The sequence below is a fragment of the Crassostrea angulata genome, chromosome 10 (genome assembly GCF_025612915.1).
Source record: "Crassostrea angulata isolate pt1a10 chromosome 10, ASM2561291v2, whole genome shotgun sequence".
Classification (NCBI taxonomy): Eukaryota; Metazoa; Mollusca; class Bivalvia; order Ostreida; family Ostreidae; genus Magallana; species Magallana angulata.
Window position 1 is genome coordinate 39,177,356 of NC_069120.1, and position 22,673 is coordinate 39,200,028.

Here is a 22,673-nt window from a genome sequence, read left to right on the forward strand (position 1 = left end):
ATGTGAAAAGTTTACGGACAGACGGACGACAGACAAAATGTGATCAGAATAGCTCACTTGAGCTTTCAGCTCAGATGAGCTAAAAATGACATTTTTGAGCTTTGTTTACAAAACAAACTAGAGGTACTGTGAGCAAGCTCACAATTGATACCCCCCGCTAAGATAAAAATCATAATGCGTGTATTTTTCCAATTCTAGAAAATATTGGATGAATCTATTTTACCATCTATTTTCTTAAAATAACAACTGCTCTATTTTTTTTAAAACTGTTGGTCATAAGCAATATTTGTGCGAAGTAAGAACATTCAATGCTTCTCCATAAGAAAGATAATGACTGGACACGAACTTTGCACTATTTTTCCCCATAACCTTGACCTTGCCCATATGACCTTGGATCAAAGTCATGACACACTCTTAGGTCATAAGCAATCTTTGTGTGAACTGAGAACTTCCAATGTTTCACCATAAGAAAGATATGGACCAGACAAGAATTTTGCACTTTTTCTGCCAGTGACCTTGACCTTGCCCTAATGACCTTGGGTCAAGGTAATGACACACCCTTAGGTCATAAGCAATCTTTGTGTGAAGTAAGAACTTCCAATGTTTCTCCATAAGAAAGATATGGACCGGACACGATTGCACAGACAGACGGACGGACGGACAAGGTGATTCCTATATACCCCCCCAAACTTCGTTTGCAGGGGGTATAATAATTATAAACTCTGTATCTTGCTTATAACTTGATATTTGACTTTCAAATTTTGACATAGCATTGTAAACTTCTATATTTATCAGTATAAATATTGAAAGTGGGAAAACAAAATTTGAAAATTTGAAGTCAAATCGTGTCCAAGTCCCTTTAATTCCGCGATTCAACCCATTTGCATCAAATCACCAACGCAAAATTTCTATCATAGTTTTATTTAAGTTACATCTATCTAAAAAATAAAATCTTAAAACCCGGAGTTGTCCTTTTTGCACTTTTACGCGGATATTTATTCTAAGCGTTTAATTTAGTAATCTACAAGCATAATTACACTTTCCAGTGTCTTTGTCTATATCACTACAAATTGATTTTGTAATGTGTAGAAATATATATTAATTTAAGTAATAAGGAATTATTGTAAGTAATAATGAATTCTTTGAATATTATGAGGTGATCAAATATTATCGGGGGTAATCAAATCTATTAAAAAGCCCTTCAGGCATTTAAGGATTTGATCACTCCTACAATATTTGATCAGTTCATAATTTACTAAAAGAATGATTCCTTAATTTGAAATCCTATTTGCACACAACTGTCACCAATGTATTCCTGCTAATAATAACATGTCTAAAACACATGATTCATATGAATTTTGATGGTTATTTTCAAACTGAATGCTAATATGCAGAGTATCAAAAAATCCACACATATACAATATAATTTAACACATTGCTTTATTCATTTTCTTAACTTTGTAATCAAGGTTTCCAATCACAAAAATAACTTTTTTTTAATCTGAATGTGTCACATTCGGAAAAATGCAACAGCAGTACTAGAGAAGCAGTCTCATTGAACACAAAAGCCTTTCCAGTTTGTACAATAAATAAATTAAATAACTGCAAATTATTAAATAAGCACTACCAGACAAAAAATCTACCTGCCTTGTAAACAATTCTAATGTAAATCTTTAGCTATAACAGATTCCTTACAACTCTGTATAAACATTGTCCTGCGTTATTTGGTCTAAGGCACAGATTGTCAATCAAACACTGACAGGGGAATAGAAAATTATGTCATTTCTGCAATCCTACTCTATATATCTATTGAAGCAGCTAAACTTAAATTGCCTAGATTGATAACTAAGAATTACAAATTATCTTAATTACGCAAATAATAATAGACATGGCAAAGACAAATCAAGCAATTTGATAACCCTACTCTTAAAAGAATAAATATGACTAGTTTCTAAAACTAAATACATGTATTCAGCCAACAAAAAAAAAAAAAGACCTGTATGCATTTCGATATTGTACTTCTCTGCTTTCTAGAAAATGTGATTGCTTTTAAAAAACTATCATATTAGAAAACAAACGATTAAGGAAGGGGAAGTAATACTGAATTTCAACATTTCAAAATGAGCAAACATGCAAAAAGTGTGAAAAAAGACCAACTATTCTTAATAAAGTTGAAACAGCAAGCAATTACAAACAATGAATTTGAACCAAATTTCAAACAATGAACTCATGGAAATAAACATACTTTATGTTGTCATGCAATTGCAGCACAAGTCAATGTAACTGTCATGAAAAAAGTAATAAAATACATACAAGTTCTCCATAAAAACATCCTAAACATTTTATCACAAGTGTGTCACTGCCATTTTCTGGATTTATTTATCCTTGTCCTTCCATGTTCCTTCACCACTTTTATTTTTGCATAAACAACACAATTATCCCATTGAAAGTGTTATTTATCAAACTCTAACCAGCATTACCAGCTATGTCACATTCCAGGCACAAAAACGATGTATTTTTTTGCATAAACCAATAACACCCCTTATTATCTTCACAATACAAATTTGACATCTTAAGTTAACTCTTCATACATGTACATCAAAATATTTGTACAAATTACAAAATAGGATGGAATTACTGGGTAAATATTCATCATATAACATAGCAAAGTTTTGTTCATACATGCTTTCATTTGTCTGGCCAATGTGCTACCACATTATTCCACTTTTAATCTCTTGGCATTTTGTGCATCCCCTGAGCCTACAGCATTAGACACTGGCATCACCACAATGGTTTTGGTTCCTGGGAGAGCTGTCCCTGCATTAGCTGCCCTGACTGTGACAGTGGCGGGGTTTGAACCAGGAGCCGCGGTCACGATAACGTTCCCATTCACATTGGTGTTCCCAGTACTGGATAGTACCATCAGTGTGGTGGTGTTGGGATCACTTTTGTTCAGCAATGTTTGAGCAGAGGTTGGGGCGCCACCCGTGGCCCCCTTACTGATCATTACCGGCTTTGTTTCAGCCTCCAAGTTACTCATCAGCACGGCACTGCTTATGTCAATAAACTGCAAGAAAAGAAAATCAAGTTAAACAAAATTGTGATATACAAAACTTAAAAAGTAAAATTGAAGTAGAAAAACCAACATGTACATAGAGTAAATGCTGAAAATCTGCAACAACTATCATTACCACTCCAATATTGATCAAAATCAAATGTAAATTTAAAGGATTTGATGGAATATAAAAATAATTTTAATCCTATTACTAGTATTCATATCTAACACTTATAGAAAATGTATATGCTCTTTTCCCACTTTCATTCAAAAGTAAATACTGTTATCTCCAAAAACATAATTACAGTTTCTTTCTTGAGAGTCTGCTTTGTGCAAAAACTTTACTTTCTATCTGTAGTATTTTGCATTTCAAAACATTCCAAAGTTGAATTCAGCTCTACTATAGTAAAACCTGTCTAACCCAAAATCTGTGTTAATCTCGATTCGTGATCTAATCATTCCAATCATTTTCAGTCAAGGGTTTCTCTGTATTTTTCATTAGACGCCCTGTTTCAGTCTTAGACAGGTTTGACCCTACTACATCATTGGTTATGACTACAAGAGACAACACACTGTGCGGACCGTGTTTTGACTCTCTACATACTTGTCTAACCTCCCCCATTACGGCTATCGGAGTCTCCCCTGTAGCAGCAGCCACTTTATGCTCCACCAGGTAGAACATGTACTCGTCATACAGGAGACGGATCAGGTGAAACGAACCAAAACTAGCTGCACTTCGTAAAGTCAAATCTCGGATCACCATTGAACTGTAAAATCAAATAACACTATGTAATTTTTTTGTTCACAGAGCACCAAGCTACATGTAGTAGAATGACTTCAACACGAATATTTTTGAAAGCTGCTTGGTCTGATTTTATATCAAATTTTATGCACGCTTTTAAACGATGGCTATGCTTAGTATATGTATAATAATAGACATTGCAGTAGTTTTTCCAGTCAATTATGCCAAATTTCAATGAAGAAAAATACGTGCAAAATTTGCTAACAAAACAAACGATATAAAAAGGTACCGCATTATTTCCCATCATTTTAAATTTCACCCCTGGCGACGAGACGGGTACGGTTGTATTACGACTTTGACATCGCTTTAGATAAAGGTCAAAATGATCAGACAAATTACAAATAAACATGTGTACGTTTTGTTCGCTAACATTTCTGAAGTATCCTTTCTTTACAATCGATGCATAGCATGCGGGTTGAATATCCCCAATCATTCAAGGGATGAAACCAAGCGGTTTCCTTTTCTAAACATTCCCGTGATGCCTTTGGATTGTTATTTCGTTTGCCCTAAAAGAAATTATTTTTATTTACTTTGAATATTTTTAACTTTGAAAGGACATTGATTCTGCTGGTGTAAATAGGAGAAAGTCCATAACTTTCTAAGATAAATGGATTGTATGGAAAAAAAATTTGATACTGTAATAACAAAAAAATCGGACCAAGCAGCTTGAAGTAATTCATAGCTAATAAATATGTTTCTCTACAGATTGATGTTTACCTGTAAAATGACCATTTCAGTAGGAACTGCCTGGCTGCTTTGGGGAAGTTGTCGCTCCCTTCGTGGGGTTTGAGGACCTGATTGACCACCCCCTCCAACCATACGGCCCACTGCTCCAGTGAGTTCTGAAGCTCTAGAGTCTTCTTGAAGTCGTCCTGTAACTGCTGTACCACAGCATCATCACACTGACATACCCAAGACGCCTGCTCCTGTTGGTCACAAGATGCAACAATTTCAATTTAAATATATCCCTTTTATCATTATTCTTTTTAAATTTTTTTATTTAATTAACAGTTTTATGCTTCTTTAATGTCTTCAGTATAATCACAAAAAAACTTCCATTATCATTATCTAAAAGTTACTCCTATGTATTAAAATACCACATACATTTTTTTCTCTTACAAAAATTTAATAGTTACTGTTACATGCATGTACACAACATTTAAAATTATTTCTTTTTTAACATAGAAATAGGTTAGAGAATCGTTTCCATATTTTTCCTTCACTTTTTTATTTGAACCATTTACTTACTTGAACATTGGCGAAGTCCACTCTGTTGAGATCAGTCAACATCTGGTTGATCTGCGAGGTGTTCTGAAGAACTGCCCTTGCTGCCTGAGCTAAGTGATTGAGTGAGGTGTACCGGCGCAGGGTCTGGGCAAAGGCACTGACTGCACTCACCTATTGGTGGAGAAAAAGCAAATTATTAGAGGGAGACAACTCAGTTTTACACCTCACTTACACAGTATAAAACTATTCACTGACTCTTTTTATTCTAATATGTAATAATAATGTACATCTTACCTTTGTTTTCACCATTTCTTCTGGGACTCCTGTCATGGCACCTTTCAACCAATTTTCTAAACTTTTGGCAAAATTTCTTATGGCTTGTGTAAGTGAACCTTTGCAGAAACAAATACATATATTATTATGATATAAAATTAAAATTATTTATCTCTTGTAACATGTATTTCTTCTTCATAGAAGACATTTTAACAACTTACTAGGTATAGGTCGTAAAACATCTGGAATCAGAACTTCTACTAGTGCTTGATAAAATGTGTAATCTGCTTTTCTGACCCATTGCTGTAGAGGCTCATAGGAGCTGACCATATACAATTTCTCTTTTGGTAACCGCTTCTCATAATCATTATCAGCCCTGCAAACAAGTAATTTTCTAAGTGTAAAATAATCTTAACATTAATATGTGTACTGTTAACTGCTCTGATAAACAAACATATATTCACATAATAAATTGAAAGAGCTTCAACTCTGACATACGTCAACTGATCAGGTGGCTGATTTCTCCAAAAGCCCTGCCAAAGCGCCTCAATAAGAGAAAACTGTAGATTGACGACCACATCAACAATAGCTTCTGCATGTTCTCGATACATTTTCTCAAATGATTTGATATGGTCTATCGTAATTCCTTCAGGGAAAGGCACAGATGTGTCAATATCACCAAAGTTAGGGAGAGCAGCAGAGGCATCCCCTAGGAACTGCTGATGTTGTTCTTGCTGAGCCTTGGCAGGATCGTGGGGGCCATGAGAGCCATGATTACTGTCAGAGTCTGTCTCTCCTTTCCTGAAAAATAAAGACAAATTTTAGAATAAGAACACTGCCAAACAAAGCATTTCCTCACAAATGGAAATATTTTTTTAAAAGTGTCATGAATCATGCAGACCATTCTAAGTAACCGGTTTTTCAATGTATTTTATTTTAACTTGTACATAAAATGAAGAGTTGTATACTCTAACTGATTTTGGATATCTCAAGAAATAGTTCGCTGATAACTTTGAATTTCTTAATGTTTGACTTGCATGTATATTAATGACTAAGAAGTTTGCAAAGATTGTTGATTGTAAGTGCTAATGGTTTTTTCAATTTTCCTCACAAGCTTTTGTACACAAACACATTTATATAGACAGTGAGCAACAATATATCCCCTTCGCAAAAGGTTTGGTGAGGGGTAATACAACAAGAGTTCAGGTGATTGAATATTTGGTCAGCATTTAAATTTTCTTCAGCAATTTTCTGTACAGCAGTGGATGAGTATAACTTACCCTTTGCCATGGTACATTGGTTGTTGTCGGATTGCCATTGTTTCATTGTCTGTAAATTGATTTAAAGGAGAATTTGCCTTTATTCTAATTCCATAGTAGTGGTACTTTGAGTTTCCTCTGAAAAATAATACATCTCAAATTAGTTCACAATATGATGAATTCTACAACAGTTATTGCCAAAATCAAAGAAATGCAGCAGCCATCATTTTTCAATGTACAAAAAAGTCATCAATTAATAACCAGATTAGAAATGCGCATCAACCCTGCACTAATCATAGTCATGACAATAACACATCTTTGTTTCAGTCATAACAAAGTCAATTGCCTCACACGCATATTTTTAAAAGCTTTATTCAGCTGTTTGGAGAACCTCCCTAATGCACATAATATGCATATTCTCGATCATTGATTTTTATTACTTTTAAAGTTAAAAAGAATATGATACCAAAATTTGTTTTAAATATAATTCAAGTGCCTTTTACATTCAACAAAAACTTTCATCTGCAACAAAATGCAATAGTGTGCATTTGATGCCTGTGAACTATAATTCTCAAAACTTCGAGGTTCTACTGAACAGCCAACACAAAATCATGTTGTCTCTCTATAGGAGAAACAATCAGTGGAATTTCTGAGCTGTTAGTGAAGTAGAAATAAAGTTCTTCTATCTTACATGCTGCATGATAACTTCTGTCTCAAAATGATGATTAATATAAAAATCTTCAGCTAACGCCTCCACCTTAATATTTTTAAACAATAAGTCCCAACAGATTATCCTGCAACATCCATGATAACCTGTACTTTATTTCTTAATTAAAACTGACAAAATTGCTTTAAAAAATTTGGACACAAAAATATACGATTCATGAGACCCCCCTCGGATGCAAAAGTAAAGAACTTACCTGGTACCCAAGCGTCTAGTTCGGAGTCCCAAGAACACAGATCTAATAAGTTTTCCAAAGGAAGCAGGATTCATTGGGTCCAGGTTCTGTTCCTGGCAGTGTCTTAGATAGTGATTGTACAGGGTGCTCCTGGGAAGACTCACACCTTCAGCTGTCTCATAATTGTCTATCAACCACTGGACCTAAGCAACATCAACAAAATACAATCATTCTTGTCCAGAATGCAAGCTCGTTATCTATAATTTTTTAATGCCCTATGACATGTGCAAAATAAGATTTCTAATGGTATCTTTTTATGGAACACATAATCATTGTACATTAATTAGGTTGAATTAATAAAACATATTTACTGTAGCGGGAGAGGCCCTAGTTGTGTGGGTGAGGGGGGTACCTTCCCCATCCATGGTGCCTCCTTGAATTAGATAGGTACCCCCTTGGTGCTGCAAAATCTGTCCTTGAACTGTTTGCACTGTCCCCAACTACAATGAACACAAGAATATATATATACATGTATTTTCATTTTCATACTTCTAAAAATATTTTGAACTCTAAAAACATTGATTATAACAGACTAGTGTAATATCTATATCATCCCCTTTATTTTCAAAATAGAGTATGCTGTGTCATTTATCCACTGAAGAAAAGTATCCAGACACAAAACTACTAAATCAATATCATTTATATTTCCCCGAATAAAAAATCACATCCAAATAGTGTATTTAATTAACCCACCCTGGTATGATAATTTTAAATTAATTTTAAGGATACTTGAATCAAACTAGTAGGCTAATTGTTCGAGAACAATTAGAGGTCTTTCCACCTAATACTTTAATGAATTGCTAGATTGCTCAATAAGATATACAAAACATTACTATACCTATGATATATGTTGTACTATAAAATGGGAAAACCACAAGGCCATCAATTGATAAATGGTTTTACAAATGCAAAAGAGATTTTTTAGTTTTATTATTATCAAGCCATTTCTTTAAAAATTCCGTGTGGTATATATCGGTAAAGATTTATCTAATTACTTTTCTGAATTTTTTTCCACTTACTATGAACAAAACTGAGCCAATTGAATATTCTTTACACAATCGTATAAACAGTAAAGCTAACAATAGAAGAGAGTGTTCAACAGGCTAGCTGTCTTTGTACAAAATGAATAACAAGTTCCACTTGAGTAACCACAGGACTTGATGTGATACCTGGCTGACACAATTGAATACCATATTGCGCAATCCAGCAAGCTATTGAAACCCTTACTATAATTCTGTATTTCAAATGATATGAAAATTCATTAATTAAAAGACATCTAAATGACGTTGACCTTTGACCTTTATGTCATTTTGTTTGGCCAAGGTAGAGGCTTCTATTCCAAGTGGTCCGAAGTCTGTACGACAAATAATAAAAAAGTTGGAAATGATTTTATAGAAAATTAAAAACTTTCAGGGGGAATAACTACTAGAAGAGGGCCTCAGATCCTTTCGGTATGAATAGATTGAAGACTCCTCCAAGTGTACTGAATACATTGGTAAAAGTTCCAAGTCTTTATCTTTTATGGTTTCAGAGGAGTAGCGATAACAAGCATTTCGTACAATAGGGGCTATAACTCTGTAATTATTCAAAAGTATGAGCCAAAGGGCTATATTTTAAATTGTCTTAAGATGTCCTACTAAATCCATAAAAAAGTTTTTCTCTACCACCCTTAACAAAAGAGATATGAAAACTCATTAATTAACGGCTTCTTAAATGACCTTGACCTTTGACCTTTTTGTCATTTTGTTCGGCCAAGGTAGACGCTTCCATCCCAAGTGGTCCGAAGTCTCTATGATAAATAATAAAGAAGTTGGAAGTGATTTTATGGAAATTTAAATACTTTCAGGGGCAATAACTACTACAAGGGGGCCTCAGATCTTTTTGGTATGAATAGATTGAAGAACCCTCTAAGTGTAATGAAGACATTGGTTAAAGTTCCAAATCTCTATCTCTTATGGTTTCAGAGGAGTAGTGATAACAAGCATTTCCTTCTCAAAGGGCAATAACTCTGTAAGTTCTGGGAGTTCTTTGACACAGGGTCAATTGGTACCATAACTTTTAATGAGCAATTACATAAAGTTTAAATTGTTTGGATAACTCTAATAATAAAAAAGTCACTCCGAGCTAAATAGAAAAAAAGAAGAAGACGAAGAAGAAGAAAAAACATAAAGAAAACAAGAGGTCTTTCACCTGAAAGGTGGAAAGACCTAATTACAAACTGATGTCATACACTGTGGATTGCAGATTTACTTGTACATCAAAGGGTGTTAACTCTTTCTGCACAAGAGCACCATTGACTAACTACTCTGGATGTGCAGAGTAGAGAGAGTCTAATTAAATAGTTTTCTAATGTTGCACTCTGTGAATAACTTATATCTTGCTTGACATTTAAAAATTACCTGCTGCCCAGTGCTCTGATAGTAAGTGCTTGACACTGGTGTATACATTGTCTGTCCGTATTCATTCTGGTATGTACCTTGCCTACAGAATCAAGACAATTTTGTATTATTTGCTGAAATGTTCAAACACAAATTTTCTATACAAAAAAAAAGAGCATAATGCAAAGTGAGCGATAAGTTCCTCTTCCTGACTTCAATACAGTTAACAAAATCATTTCTTTGTATATGTTTTAAATGTCCATAATACTATACTTATTATATGTACTTCAACTCAATATTTTGTGCAGATCAGAATGTTTAGTTTCAAATTGCATTAATTCACAAAGAAAACATAAGTATAAACACATTATAAAGCCAAGAAAACATAAACAAAAACAAAAGTCAAAAGGATATCTATCCTCTATAAACTGAAATATAATAAATGTATAAATCAGAATGCTTCATTATTTTGAAAAGTTTACCATTGGCCATTATGTCTGAGCTGTACTCTGTTTCAAAAAAGCAATAGGATAAAAGTTACACCAGACAAATTTTGACAATGAATTAATCTTAGGAGGGAGTGTGTGTGTGCCACTGACTACAACAAAATCACCAGATACAATGAAGTTTGCTTTTCCATCACTTTAGAAATACACCCTCAGTGTAAGTCCATAAGGGTGCATGCAGAGCAATGTCCTTTCTCATGATAATCCCAACAATCATCTTTCACCCCCACCCCACCCAAAATATAAAATTCAGGAACTGTATGATCAAGAGTCACAACACGCTTTATATCCTTGTAAAGAACATTGCCAAGCCATTACAATATTCAGTATGTTTTGTGCAGAACAATCAAGCATTACTGCCACTCAAACCAGTGTGAAGTCCACAGCAGACTGACCACATCTATTTATATATATCGTACATTTGCCCATTTGCGTAGATACCAGGATCAGAGCCATCTACGTACTGTACATGAGTAGGGTAAACCGCTTGTCCTCCTTGTTGAATAGTAACAGTTTCTGCGTTCTGTGCCTGGTCCCCCAGCTGATCTGGAACTGAAATGGGATATAGGCATTTGTTAGGAGACAATCAACACCTTCAACTTCCAAAAAAACGTGGATTTTTTCATATTGGTAAATTTCTAATATTTTCCTCACAATTCATTGACTAAAATCATGAAATACTGATTGCTAAGTTTTGAATAACAGGCCTTACTTGTAACTATGAACTGTTGGCCAGAGTGTGTCTGTGAGGGCTGTATGATGGTGGTCTTCTGAGTTTGTCCATTCTGGGACTGAGAGGTAGATGAAGACTTAGAGGTACCCTGAGGAAAGGATGACAAAATGATAACACATGCTAGATACACAAATCAAGGAGATCAAATTAATCATACATTGGCATGCAAACCTGGGTAAACAATCAACATCAACCTCAATCATTACCCTTAGTATAATATGATGAAGCATAGTACCTACCTGCACCTGAACTACAGTCGGATTCATTGCCTGCAAGTCCGTTACAAATGTCTGTGTAGCCATCTGAGCATTTGTGAAAACTGGAATTAAAAAATCAAAACCAATTATGGAAACATATTGCTTGATATGTTTATTTTTTTTTTTTTATTAAAGCTTAACTGTATTTCCTTTAATACACTGCTCAAATTAACCATTCCTTTTTTTTTTTTAAATGTAATGCATTTTGCATCTGCCTGAGAGTTGCAACTGTTTTCAATCGAACATTCTAGTCATGTAGCTTTGAGCTAAAAAGTTGCTTGTGAATTTTATATTAACACATTCAATCCAAAGTATCGAAAGTAATAAAATAGTTGCATGTGTTTTATAAATCTGAAATGTCTTGTAAACAACTTTATTTATTAATGACTGATTATCAATGCACATTGCAGAATGAAATTCTAAATTTCAGAATTTTTTTCTACAATAATAAATATCCTACAAATTAATAACAGTTAAGTCAGATCAAATAAGTAATAATTTTATCAGCATTGCCAAGTCAATTTTTAATTGTGTTTTAAGTTATGTACTGAATATATGAACCTTTAATAACTCTTTCTTCAGTTTTATGGATTTCTTTTTAACTTTTAACTTAATGATCCTCTGTTTTCTACATATCAAATATAAAGTCAGATTTGATAACTTTGGAGAAAAAATTATCATTCACTTTTTCCTTAAATAACATAATCTTGAGAGAATAAGTAATATTAATAGATAGTCTCCTTTTTGGAATATGACAAATATTTTTATATAACAATGCATTTTGCCAGTAGTTTTCATAAAAAGATAAGAAAACACTGAATTTAAATTTTAAACAAATCCAACATTACATATACAATTTTTTATTTTTATATTTTAGTCAGAAATTAAATGAATGTTTATGGATAATGCTAAACTAACATGTTTTCATATACCGGTAATAATAATTTGAAATTATTATGGAAAGAATTGACTGATCTTGAATACAGTAAAAATGGGAGAAATTGACAGTCAAATAACTGCCATTGTTTTAAAAAATATATTATGGTAAAAAGTGATATTATTCTTTAAATCTGTTTTTTAAATATCAAAATTACTAATTTGTAAAGGTTTTATTTTATATATTTTGTAAATGTTTAGATATAATTCTTCCTGATACAAAATTCGACTATATGTTTATTTTTATTCTAAACAAAAGTTGCATAATTTCATTTTAATAATAAAAATTAATTATTTGTCATTGTAATCTCTATTATTAACACTTAACTTCAATCTATGTTAATAACATCATAAAATTTTATTATATTTAAAACAATACACATACGAAGTAATACCTTACAAAACCCTTTTTTAGTATGAATAAATGTAAACAATTATTTCATAGAAAAAAAAATTACAGAGAAATATTTTGTTCATATATATCCTATTTATAGCGAGCGCAGCTCGCCGGCGCGCAGCGCCCGGCGAGCGAAGCGAGCTCTAAGAACCAGTGTGCGCGGGAAAAAGAACGAGCTAAACCTACAGTTCGTCAAACAAAATTTTTTGTCTACGTCCCATAATGCTCTCTAATGTTTTCACCCGTGGTGCTATGCCAAAAATGGCCGACTTTTAACTCGTAATTTACGGTGACTTAAAGTTTGAAGACACGTTTTGAGTACCGCAAATGCTTTGGCGAGACTCAAAAGATTTGTAACATGCTTCCATACCTCCGTATTGAGTCGAGAAACGTAAACAAAGACGAACAAAGTCATGGATGACGTCACAGTGCACTCGCGCTATATTTCCCGCGATAAATTGAGAGGTGGATCAAACATCTGTAATGAGTGTACTGGCTATTTCAGTAAAGACTGCGATACCTGCCTCATTGACATTGACATGATTTGTTTTTATATTTTTTTAATATAGAGATTTTATATATATGAAGATATTGCATATTGTCAGACCATTAAATTTAAAAGTGGGAAATTGCACACCTACAAGCAGGTACCGGTCTCTCTCTCTCTCTCTCTCGGGGGTTGCGCTGTATGTATCATAACCATTAAAATTAGTACCTTTGGCATACTTATTGTAGAACAATACTCTCAATTCTTTGACGTTCGTTGATACCTAAATAGAACTATAAGTTGACAATGATGCAAGGTATGTGTAATTTTTGCTGCGCTCGCCAGAACGGTAGCACCGTAAAACATATTATATCAAGTCATATTTTTAGGATTTTTTTTTCCAAACATAATAGCAAGGAATTTATCTTTTTTTTTCAGAACAAAAATTTTAAAAGTTAAATACTTTCTTTTAAAAAATTGTCATGATGAATCTTGTTCACATTTATTCCATTTGTTTTTCTTGAACATGTCTGGACAAGATGACATTAAAAATTTGTCATGGGTAGAACATTGATTAACTTTACAAGTTTAGTAAACTTTAAAAAGTTTACTTAATTATGGATATGAAAAGCCAACAGTGATGTCAACTTTGTGTCTACAGTGTTATCTTAGATACATTTCTGGATTCCTAGCAACTCAACATTCCGCCCAAGTTCAACCAACTCCGGTGGAATTTACTTATTTAAACAGTTCAAATCAATCAAAAATAATCAATAACACGTTTACAATATGAAATCAAAATTAGAAACATTAAAATAGTTGTTACCATGGAAACATTTATAGTCATTGCTAGGATACAAAACGGTTGCTGACCAAAAAACATTTACACCTCGAGTTGGACGCCATTTTCTTTACGAAACGGTATCCAACCCCAGCATGCATGGAACACATCGCAAATTACCGAGAAATGTCTCAAAATTTTATTGCAAAAAACATCCCCGAAGAGACATTGATTTACATCTACTACTTTGACCATGATGTAAATGAAAAATCACCTTTTACGTGTTGGTGGGTAACAGTCGTCAACAGCTACGGTGGCTATGGCGTTTATTCCTACGGCAACAGTTGCCAGTCTCCCCGCGTCAGCAAAGACACCAGATTCCTACGCACGCAAAACCGGATGTGGTTACGTTTTCAGAAAAATGACAATATGACTTATATTTTTAACTATAAACTTATATTAACTAAACTATCATTGTATCTTTATGATTTTTAGTCTTACTTTGTCGATGATTTGCGATCAACTAGAAAATTAATCTTGCACTATATTGAAGACCACCCTACTTCCGGATCACGGTATTTCGGCTCGAGGAAGGCATTCAATATGGCGGAATCGCTTCGATATAAATAAACTTATTTCTCTTTGATTTGTGTTCTTTCGTCTTTATAAGAGATTTTAAAATAACACTTCTATTAAATAGTATAATATAAAAGATATCAGAAATGTAAAGAAGATGTAATTTCCATCAACAAGCGGATAGTAAACTGTGTCATAAGACAAGGTTAGGGGTCAAACGCCATGCGGTATGCAAATAATGAACCTGGTCAAAATATGGATCTAGCAGGAGCGGATTCTGCAATCTTAACAAGTTTGTCAATTTCTTTAAATTTTTTTGTTTTATTTGTCTGTAAATATAAGATTATACCTCGCAAAATATTTATGAAATATGTTTCTTATCATGTTTTGCCAGACATAAAAGTTAAACTCTACAGATCTATGCATTGAAATAAAGCAACTTGCAAAATATTCTGAATTTAAATTAATTAACACTTTGAAATCCTAAAAGGAAGGCCAGACTGAGAAATTGACATTAAATTATTTAAATAAAAATTTATAATGAAATTCTTTATAATTTTTTTAGTAAAGAATGATGACTTCATTGTTAAATTATTTTATAATTATAATATATTTTTAAAATAAATTCTTACAAACCTCATTGGTTTGTCCTTAATTATTCCTGCGGATGGAGCTAGAGCATCAGATGATATCAAATACTCATGCAAATACATGTACTGTGTATGCTCAATCATCAAATTCAGGTAACTCGTGCAATGTTTAAGTAAAAATTTCAAAGAAATCTCTCTGAGCAGGGGTATCAAAACATATATTTATTAAACTTTTAATATATTTATTGTATGATTTCATTTATGACTGCTGTAGATTTTTAAATTTTTGTTAACATAATATGTTTGTACAGCACCTTAGAGTTTGATATATAGGTCACTATATACATGTTTGATAATAATAATAACTACATAAATAGTAATAAAAACAGGAATCTGCCATTTTACAACTTTTTTTGTAATTAAAAAAATCTATAACATCAGGTGCCTGTGTATTATTTTAATTGGGGGTATATTTTTTATTATGAAAAAATACCCAATATCAAGTGCCTGTGAGTGGAGTATGTGTTTGCACAGTTAATAGCTTTGACCGATTTGGACATGATTAGCACTGGGAGGGCCAACGGTTTAGTCCATCACTTTTGTGGTATCACTGTAACCTTCAGCAAGTTACTTTACTCCCCACTAAGGGGTTACAAAGGGTACCTGGCACATGAGTCAAGCTGGCTATGTGAATGAAAAAGCATATATTAGCACCATAATTTGGCAGCTCTGCTTGTATGCCCCCCCCCCCCCCCTCCCCCCGGGAGCTGAGGATGTTATGGATTGTACAGGTCTTGCCTTGGGGTAGTATGTAGAAATCATGACGGGGAATTCACTCCTACAGCAAGACTACCTGTACCTTTGAATAAAAGTGATTTCCATTTTATGTCTTGGCTGCAATTTTTAAGTACAAATTGAATATTATGTGCAATAATTATTGCTACATGTATTTGAAAATTTAATTCCTGTATCAATAATTTAAAACAGAAAAAAGGAAAATTTGAGAATTTTAAAAGGGCAAAAAAAATAAGCTTCAACACTTTCCCATTCTCTACATCAACCCAGGACATGTAATTAAAGTTGATGAACATTCTTTATATTCATATAAACCAAAATACACACACATTTTGATAATTTTATTGAACAGAGCAATAAGATATAATATATACACTGTCAATATGCAGTCAATATACTATATAGGAGTCTGATTTCATCATATGCCAATTCATAGACAACACATACGAGGAGAGCATTGTAGCAGTTGATATGCTCTTAATTTCAATGTCACCCATCAATTTTAAAGAAAACAATAACATGTTTATGGTATAAATTTGAGAGAAACTGCAGGTGTCTGAGAAAACTGGCTCAAGTTTTGCTTATGAGCTATAAATATTAAAAAAAACAAGCAGTTTAATCAGTTTTCCTCTTTACTTCAGATCCCATTCTTTATCTGAAGCTGATTGATGAAAGACATTTGGTTTGTCATTTTTTACTTCACATAAAATCATCCGAATCATTGCCATCATCCTGAAAGACAAAAAAAAAATAATTTGGTATGTCAAATTCTTTGATCTAATTCTGAAGTGTACAAATACATGCATATAAATTAACATACTGAGCAATGGTCATATGCTCTCTAAAAGAGGAATAACTCTGTCAAAGTTGCTTTGAAAATTTCATAACATTTTAATACCTTATATTAATGCCATACATCCATTAATCTAGGTACTTGAACATTCAAAATCTTTGGTTTGCCTGAGACTTATAATTGATTGATGCTCTGTCATTGGATAAAACATATCATGTGATTTCTTCTATCATACATCTGAAGATAGCTCGTGGAAAAGTTTAGATGGCAACAGGTAGACTAAAAGTATTAGTTTTTTTTTAATGCATTTCATTCTTGTATTTAATGAGAAAGTTTTGGTTCTCAGTAAAATATAATATTTATTCGGTTTGTTACGGGTTGTTTATATTCAAAGAAGGCTTGACTTTGCCTCATCTTCTAAGGACGTTAACGACCCAATAAATTTATAGACAGTCATTACTGATATAAAACCTATTAGTAAATAATTAATATACAATGCATATTTAAAAAGTTATGTATCCATGTCTCCACAATACTTACTCTATTTGATGTCATATTTTCTGCTTTCATTAAGTTTGCATACGATCTGAAAAAAAAAACCAATAAATTCTAAAATAATGGTTTTTCTGCTAATATATATATATCATATAAATATCTTCCTTTAGATTTCAGAAATACAATGAATTTGTTTTTTAATCAATATTCATTAACAGATTATTGAGATTAAGCAAAAGAGCTAAATTTATCACAATAATAAAATATGTTGAATAGAATCAATAATTAGATATTTAAGACTGCTGGGCATTCTGTGGAGAATTAAAATATAATAAAAGCTTTAGTCACAAACATTGATTCATATCAATTAAAATGTTTGACATTAATCAAATGCAGACATGAATCAATGCCAAGATTTATGAAACCAGTGGAGTGGAATTTGAAATGATTTTTATTACATCTTTGTATAGTTCTTTAACTGCTTATAGTATTTCATGATAAAACTTAGAACTTGTTTTATAAAAAACATTTAGAAAAATTAATCCACCTTCTTTCAAACAAATAATTAAAAAATAGGTATGGTTGTCCATAAAATACAAATTAGTATTTTATGAAAGTATTCTATGCTTTTTATTTCTAACTACCAACTAACTGGCCAGATAGCTGATTAAAACACTCTGGTTATAATGTTATTTGCTAAGTGATTTACCACACATTTTAAGGACATTTTTGTTTCCTTAACCAGTTTCTTCAGATATTCAACAAATTTTTTTTTAACCAGTTTCTTCAAATATTCAACAAAATTTTTACTCATTAACTACATTGTTTTTCTACTGTAAATGTTTTATATTTGGCATGTAATATACTTGGTGGAAAATAATTTTTAAACAAGGTGGGTGGATTCGAGTTAGCGTAATCCTGAATTCTTTTGTTTGCATACATATATGCATGGCATTTAGCGATGTACTTGATTTAATTAGTGAAAGTCGCATTACGACGCTTAATATAACATACAGCCAAACGTAATATGTTTACAGTAATTTGTCTTCAATACCAAACGGAATAGATATTGAATAATAACCTTGTTTCAGCTTCTCTCTTTTTCTGGTCTTCTGCCTCCTTCTCCCTTTTCCTCTGATCTGCCATCTTCTTTTTCTGGTCCTCTCTTTCTTCTCTGTCACGGTCTTCCCTCAACTGGCGGAAATCTGGATGATCCTCCGTTTTAGTCTTGTTTAACCTGTTCACTATTTCATTTATTCTTTTTTCTACTTTCACTTTTCTGACCTATATAAAATCAAACAGCAGGTCTTTTGTTTACAAATCATGAGCATAAAATCAATTAACATCTGAAAAATAAAACGGCATCTATCGTCAAATTTATAAGTGTTCAAGGTCCTAACATTTAATATATTATCAAATTGTGCACTGTTACCTCTTTGTCTTTGAAGAATCCTACTTGTCCAACATCCATTCCCTGAGTTTTCTTGAGATTTGCCCACATAGTATACACAACATCTATATTATTCATTTTGTTACCTGTTTTATAGAAAACAATTGGAAAGTGTATTCATATGTCATATCATAAGATCTTACACAATTTTGTATTTTACATACTGTATAACCGTAATATTTCTACATGTATTATTCATAAGAAATAGTTCCACATAATTAGAGAACAAGTACCCGGTAATTAAATCCTCCAAAATTACAGTATTGAAATTTATATCCATGTAATTGTGCTATTGTCAAAATCTCTTACATTTTGTATCATAAAATAATTTACAAATGGCAGTATGCTTGAGTATTGATTTATACATCTAAATACATGTATTACTACATTTAACACTTTTTAACATTTTCATAAATGAGATTTTACCTGAGATGCTGTTAGCTTTGACAAGTTGTGCACAGTCATCTATCACTGACTGGGGAACATCATCTAAAGTTTCATTCTGAAATAGAAATTCAAATTAATATCTGGGTTTTTACTCCACTTTTGATCACAGCTACTATCCTAAAAGCTGAAACTCTTACAAATGTGTACTTATGCCAATACTTGCCAATGTATTTTTAAATGCTTTTATTTGTTTGATTTTTTGGTGTTGAATTTGTTGTCTTGCAAAATGAAGGAGTTGTTTGATTAAAAAGCACTTTAATCTAACAACAAAAACAGAGCACTTACTAGATGTAATCGTAGGTAAACGTGAGCAGAGGATACTTTGTCAACATGGAACCTGTTGTCAAGAATAATCAGATTCAAATTAGCAGTCTTGATTCAATAATAATGAATAATAAAATAAAAACGAAACATTGTGGAATGTACATGTACTACAATTCTAAATTGGATGAATGGTACAAATATAGAATTTTACCAAACATCTTCAGGAAATCCCCATCGAATCAATTCTTCATCTAGAAAAGGGAATTGATAAGAATTGATTTTTATTAATTGAAAAGAAATGCAAAAAAAAATTATAATAGTTATTTAAATTATTGTTATTTTATTGTTTAACTCAATGTCACATGACAAAAAAATTCAGTAAAATCCAAAGCTTCTTACTTTCATGTTTATCCTCCCCCATGTACATTGTATAAGGAGGGGAAACCACTGAAAATAGATCAGACATCTTAATAAACCATATTAGTGTAAATCTTGATTAAATGCTTTAATTTTTTCTTTATGTAGACAAATTTAATGATAACTTTATTTAAAGGTAAAGTAATCCAGTAAAAAGATTCATAAAAATGTTAAAGAATGAATTTATACCTATATTATATATCATAACTTTGGGCAATTAACAGATTAAGGGCACAACAGTTTACTAAACTTTGATTTAGCTTGGCTTGATATTTGGACTGACAATTCAACATGGCCCACCTTGATTATATATAGTGTATAGCCCACTACAATTTAGCAGTCTATTCTCCTAATTCTCCTCCTAATTCTCTGATATCATAGAAAATGCATTTCTTATCCTTGCAAAGGGTAAATCATCTTGATAATCAGACAGCACTGATCAGATAATGTGTTTGTGTCTGTTTAAGCAACTATTTAAAAAATGTTCACATGGTCATTTGAAAATCTCGCCGATTTTAAATTCTCACTTTTAATGACACTATTGTTAAAAATTTGAATCGTTGAATTAAGAACTCGCAAAAAATAAGGAATTTACATTAATGACCAAAAATGGCCTCAGATAGGAGAATTAATTACTAATACATCAGTGGGATACATAGGCCCTTTCACGGTAACAGTGGTACTGCTCTTTTGCAGGGCAAAATTACATTTTTTGGTAAAACATGACGTAACGTCTGTCAATTGTTTCACTTACGTCATTTAATTACCGGTAATTATCTACCTACTTAAACTTCGGCAAAGTATATCAATTTGCCATCCAAGAGAGCAGTACCAAAATTATCATGAAAGGGTCTATGTCAGATATTATGAGATATGCAAATCTTATTTGATAATAGCGAGCGCAGCGAGGCGGCGCAAAGCGCCGCTCGCGTAGCGAGCTCCATAGACAAGGTGTACGAACGGAGGAAATTCGAGTTGAAATCTGCACATTGTTCAAAGAAAATTTTATGAGGCCACGTGAAAACGTTCAACTATCCCAGTGATCCTTTGCGGTGCATAGCAACATGGTGGAACAGAAAGTGTTTCTACGGAAAATTCTTACCTCTACATCGCATACATCATTTTCATTTAACAATAAAAAAAAATCCTTCTATAAACATTACAGTAAACAGGTCTAGGCAACCTCCGTTTTTGGAGGATAGATTTTATCCTCCGTTTTTGGAGGATAGATGTATGCGCCCCCTGGTGGATCTTTTCAGATGAAGGGCAATTAACTCTGTTTTTACAAAGGGAGTTAACTATGAATAAAATATAATTATTATACTATAAAAATATCACCTTATTTAGCTATCGATAATTATAATTATTGATAATATTTAATAAATATTTAAGTTTAAATAATTGCAGGGCTAATTTTAAAGAAAAATATCTTATGTGAAGACTCTCACATTTTTTTCAATATTCTGGATAATTGATATCTATAAATGGTATCATTTTGATTAATAAAATTTAACAATGTCTTTTTGTGTGAAGGGATTAAATTCAAATGATACTTAATAACATGTGAATTAATTAGAATAAGAGCTACAAAGTTCCTAAGGTATATGCAAACATTTACTTTGTACATGTACAATACAGCAGATCAAGATATCTATTGTGTGTCTCTCAACGTAAATGAACTCATTAATGTTTTAATGAGTAATAAACATCACTATTTTGTGATTTTTCTTAAATGAAACATGTAAATAGTCTATGTCATTTGTAAAACTGAACACAGGAAGTACACACTTTCAAAGCATATTGTGAAAATACTATACATAGAATTTCAAATCGCCGCATACAATCATTAGTTTATTCCCTTAACTTTAATTCCCATATGGTCTGGTGCTTGCATTTTCTCATTAAAGATATGCACGAAGCCTTTGAAATATACCCATGCTATCCTCCAAAAATGGAGGATAATTTCACCCACAATGCAAAGTGACTTTCCATATATGGTAAAAATCAGCAGCCATCTTGAAATTGAGCTATCCTCCAAAAACGGAGGTTGCCTAGACCTGGTAAACAACACATAAGCTTACGTAAAAAAACTGAACTTTTGCTGACATATGACGTCATTTCCTTCTCCGAATTTGTCCGACAATTTACGAAAACTGTCGAGCGCAAAAGAATGTTAACTATGACGTCACAAAGATCTCGCGTTTTAATTTCCCGCGATACATTTAGAGGTGGATCAAGCATATGTACTGGATCATGTAGGAAGTACTCAGTATCAGTGTTAACGGTGACTCTTTGGCTGATTAGTTTTGTTTTGATGATTTTTTTTTTGCTTAGTAAATACACATGCAAGTTCCATGCTAAATTTATTTTCATATTGATCCAATCATATATGCATACGTTAGGTAGGTGACAAAAAATTATTAAAAAAGAAAAGTCTAATCATTATTAGATCTACGTGCAGCCACGTCATTTTGTAATGAATAGATAAATGAAAAGAATTAAACTGTTAAAATATCTACCGGTACATGTATTTGTTATATAGTTGCATATGTGGTCAAATAATATTGGATATCACACACTAAGAAAGGGGTGAGGGCACAACGCTTAAATAGCGTACAAAAATTAAAAAGATTTAATTAAAACAAAATTAATGTCACTGAGGAAAATAATTAAAACATGGGTTACAACAAGGAACAAAATGAGAAATAACAAACAAAATTATTTTTACTGATTTTAATGATCATTATTAAAAGGTAAAGAAAAGATAAAACATAATTGTATCTACATAAAAAAAAA

General features: G+C 32.4%; 1 protein-coding gene across 1 annotated transcript; it reads right to left on the bottom strand.

Moving 5' to 3' along the window:
• Positions 1 to 1,421: 1,421 nt before the first annotated feature.
• Positions 1,422 to 19,926, bottom strand: LOC128166091 (DNA-binding protein RFX2-like). Its single transcript, XM_052831016.1, has 24 exons — positions 19,860 to 19,926; positions 19,672 to 19,711; positions 19,482 to 19,533; positions 19,176 to 19,251; positions 18,732 to 18,835; positions 18,381 to 18,583; positions 17,345 to 17,390; positions 16,715 to 16,743; positions 14,614 to 14,665; positions 14,332 to 14,431; positions 11,432 to 11,511; positions 11,172 to 11,280; positions 10,879 to 11,011; positions 9,975 to 10,056; positions 7,887 to 8,015; positions 7,537 to 7,718; positions 6,638 to 6,754; positions 5,856 to 6,158; positions 5,579 to 5,733; positions 5,379 to 5,476; positions 5,106 to 5,255; positions 4,575 to 4,783; positions 3,669 to 3,822; positions 1,422 to 3,067 (listed from the first exon to the last, which is right to left on the bottom strand). The coding sequence occupies exons 1-24, from the start codon at positions 19,924 to 19,926 to the stop codon at positions 2,717 to 2,719; spliced, it is 3,021 nt and encodes a 1,006-aa protein (XP_052686976.1). The 3' UTR covers positions 1,422 to 2,716.
• Positions 19,927 to 22,673: the final 2,747 nt, after the last annotated feature.

Bases quoted from the DNA above. Each gene is read 5' to 3' on its own strand.
- LOC128166091 (XM_052831016.1), bottom strand. From the start codon at position 19,926: ATGTCTGATCTATTTTCAGTGGTTTCCCCTCCTTATACAATGTACATG. The intron at 19,712-19,859 runs GTAAGAAGCTTT...TCCCTTTTCTAG, and splicing joins GGGGGAGGATAAACATGAAA to ATGAAGAATTGATTCGATGG. The intron at 18,584-18,731 runs GTAACAGTGCAC...GATTTTATATAG, and splicing joins GATTCTTCAAAGACAAAGAG to GTCAGAAAAGTGAAAGTAGA.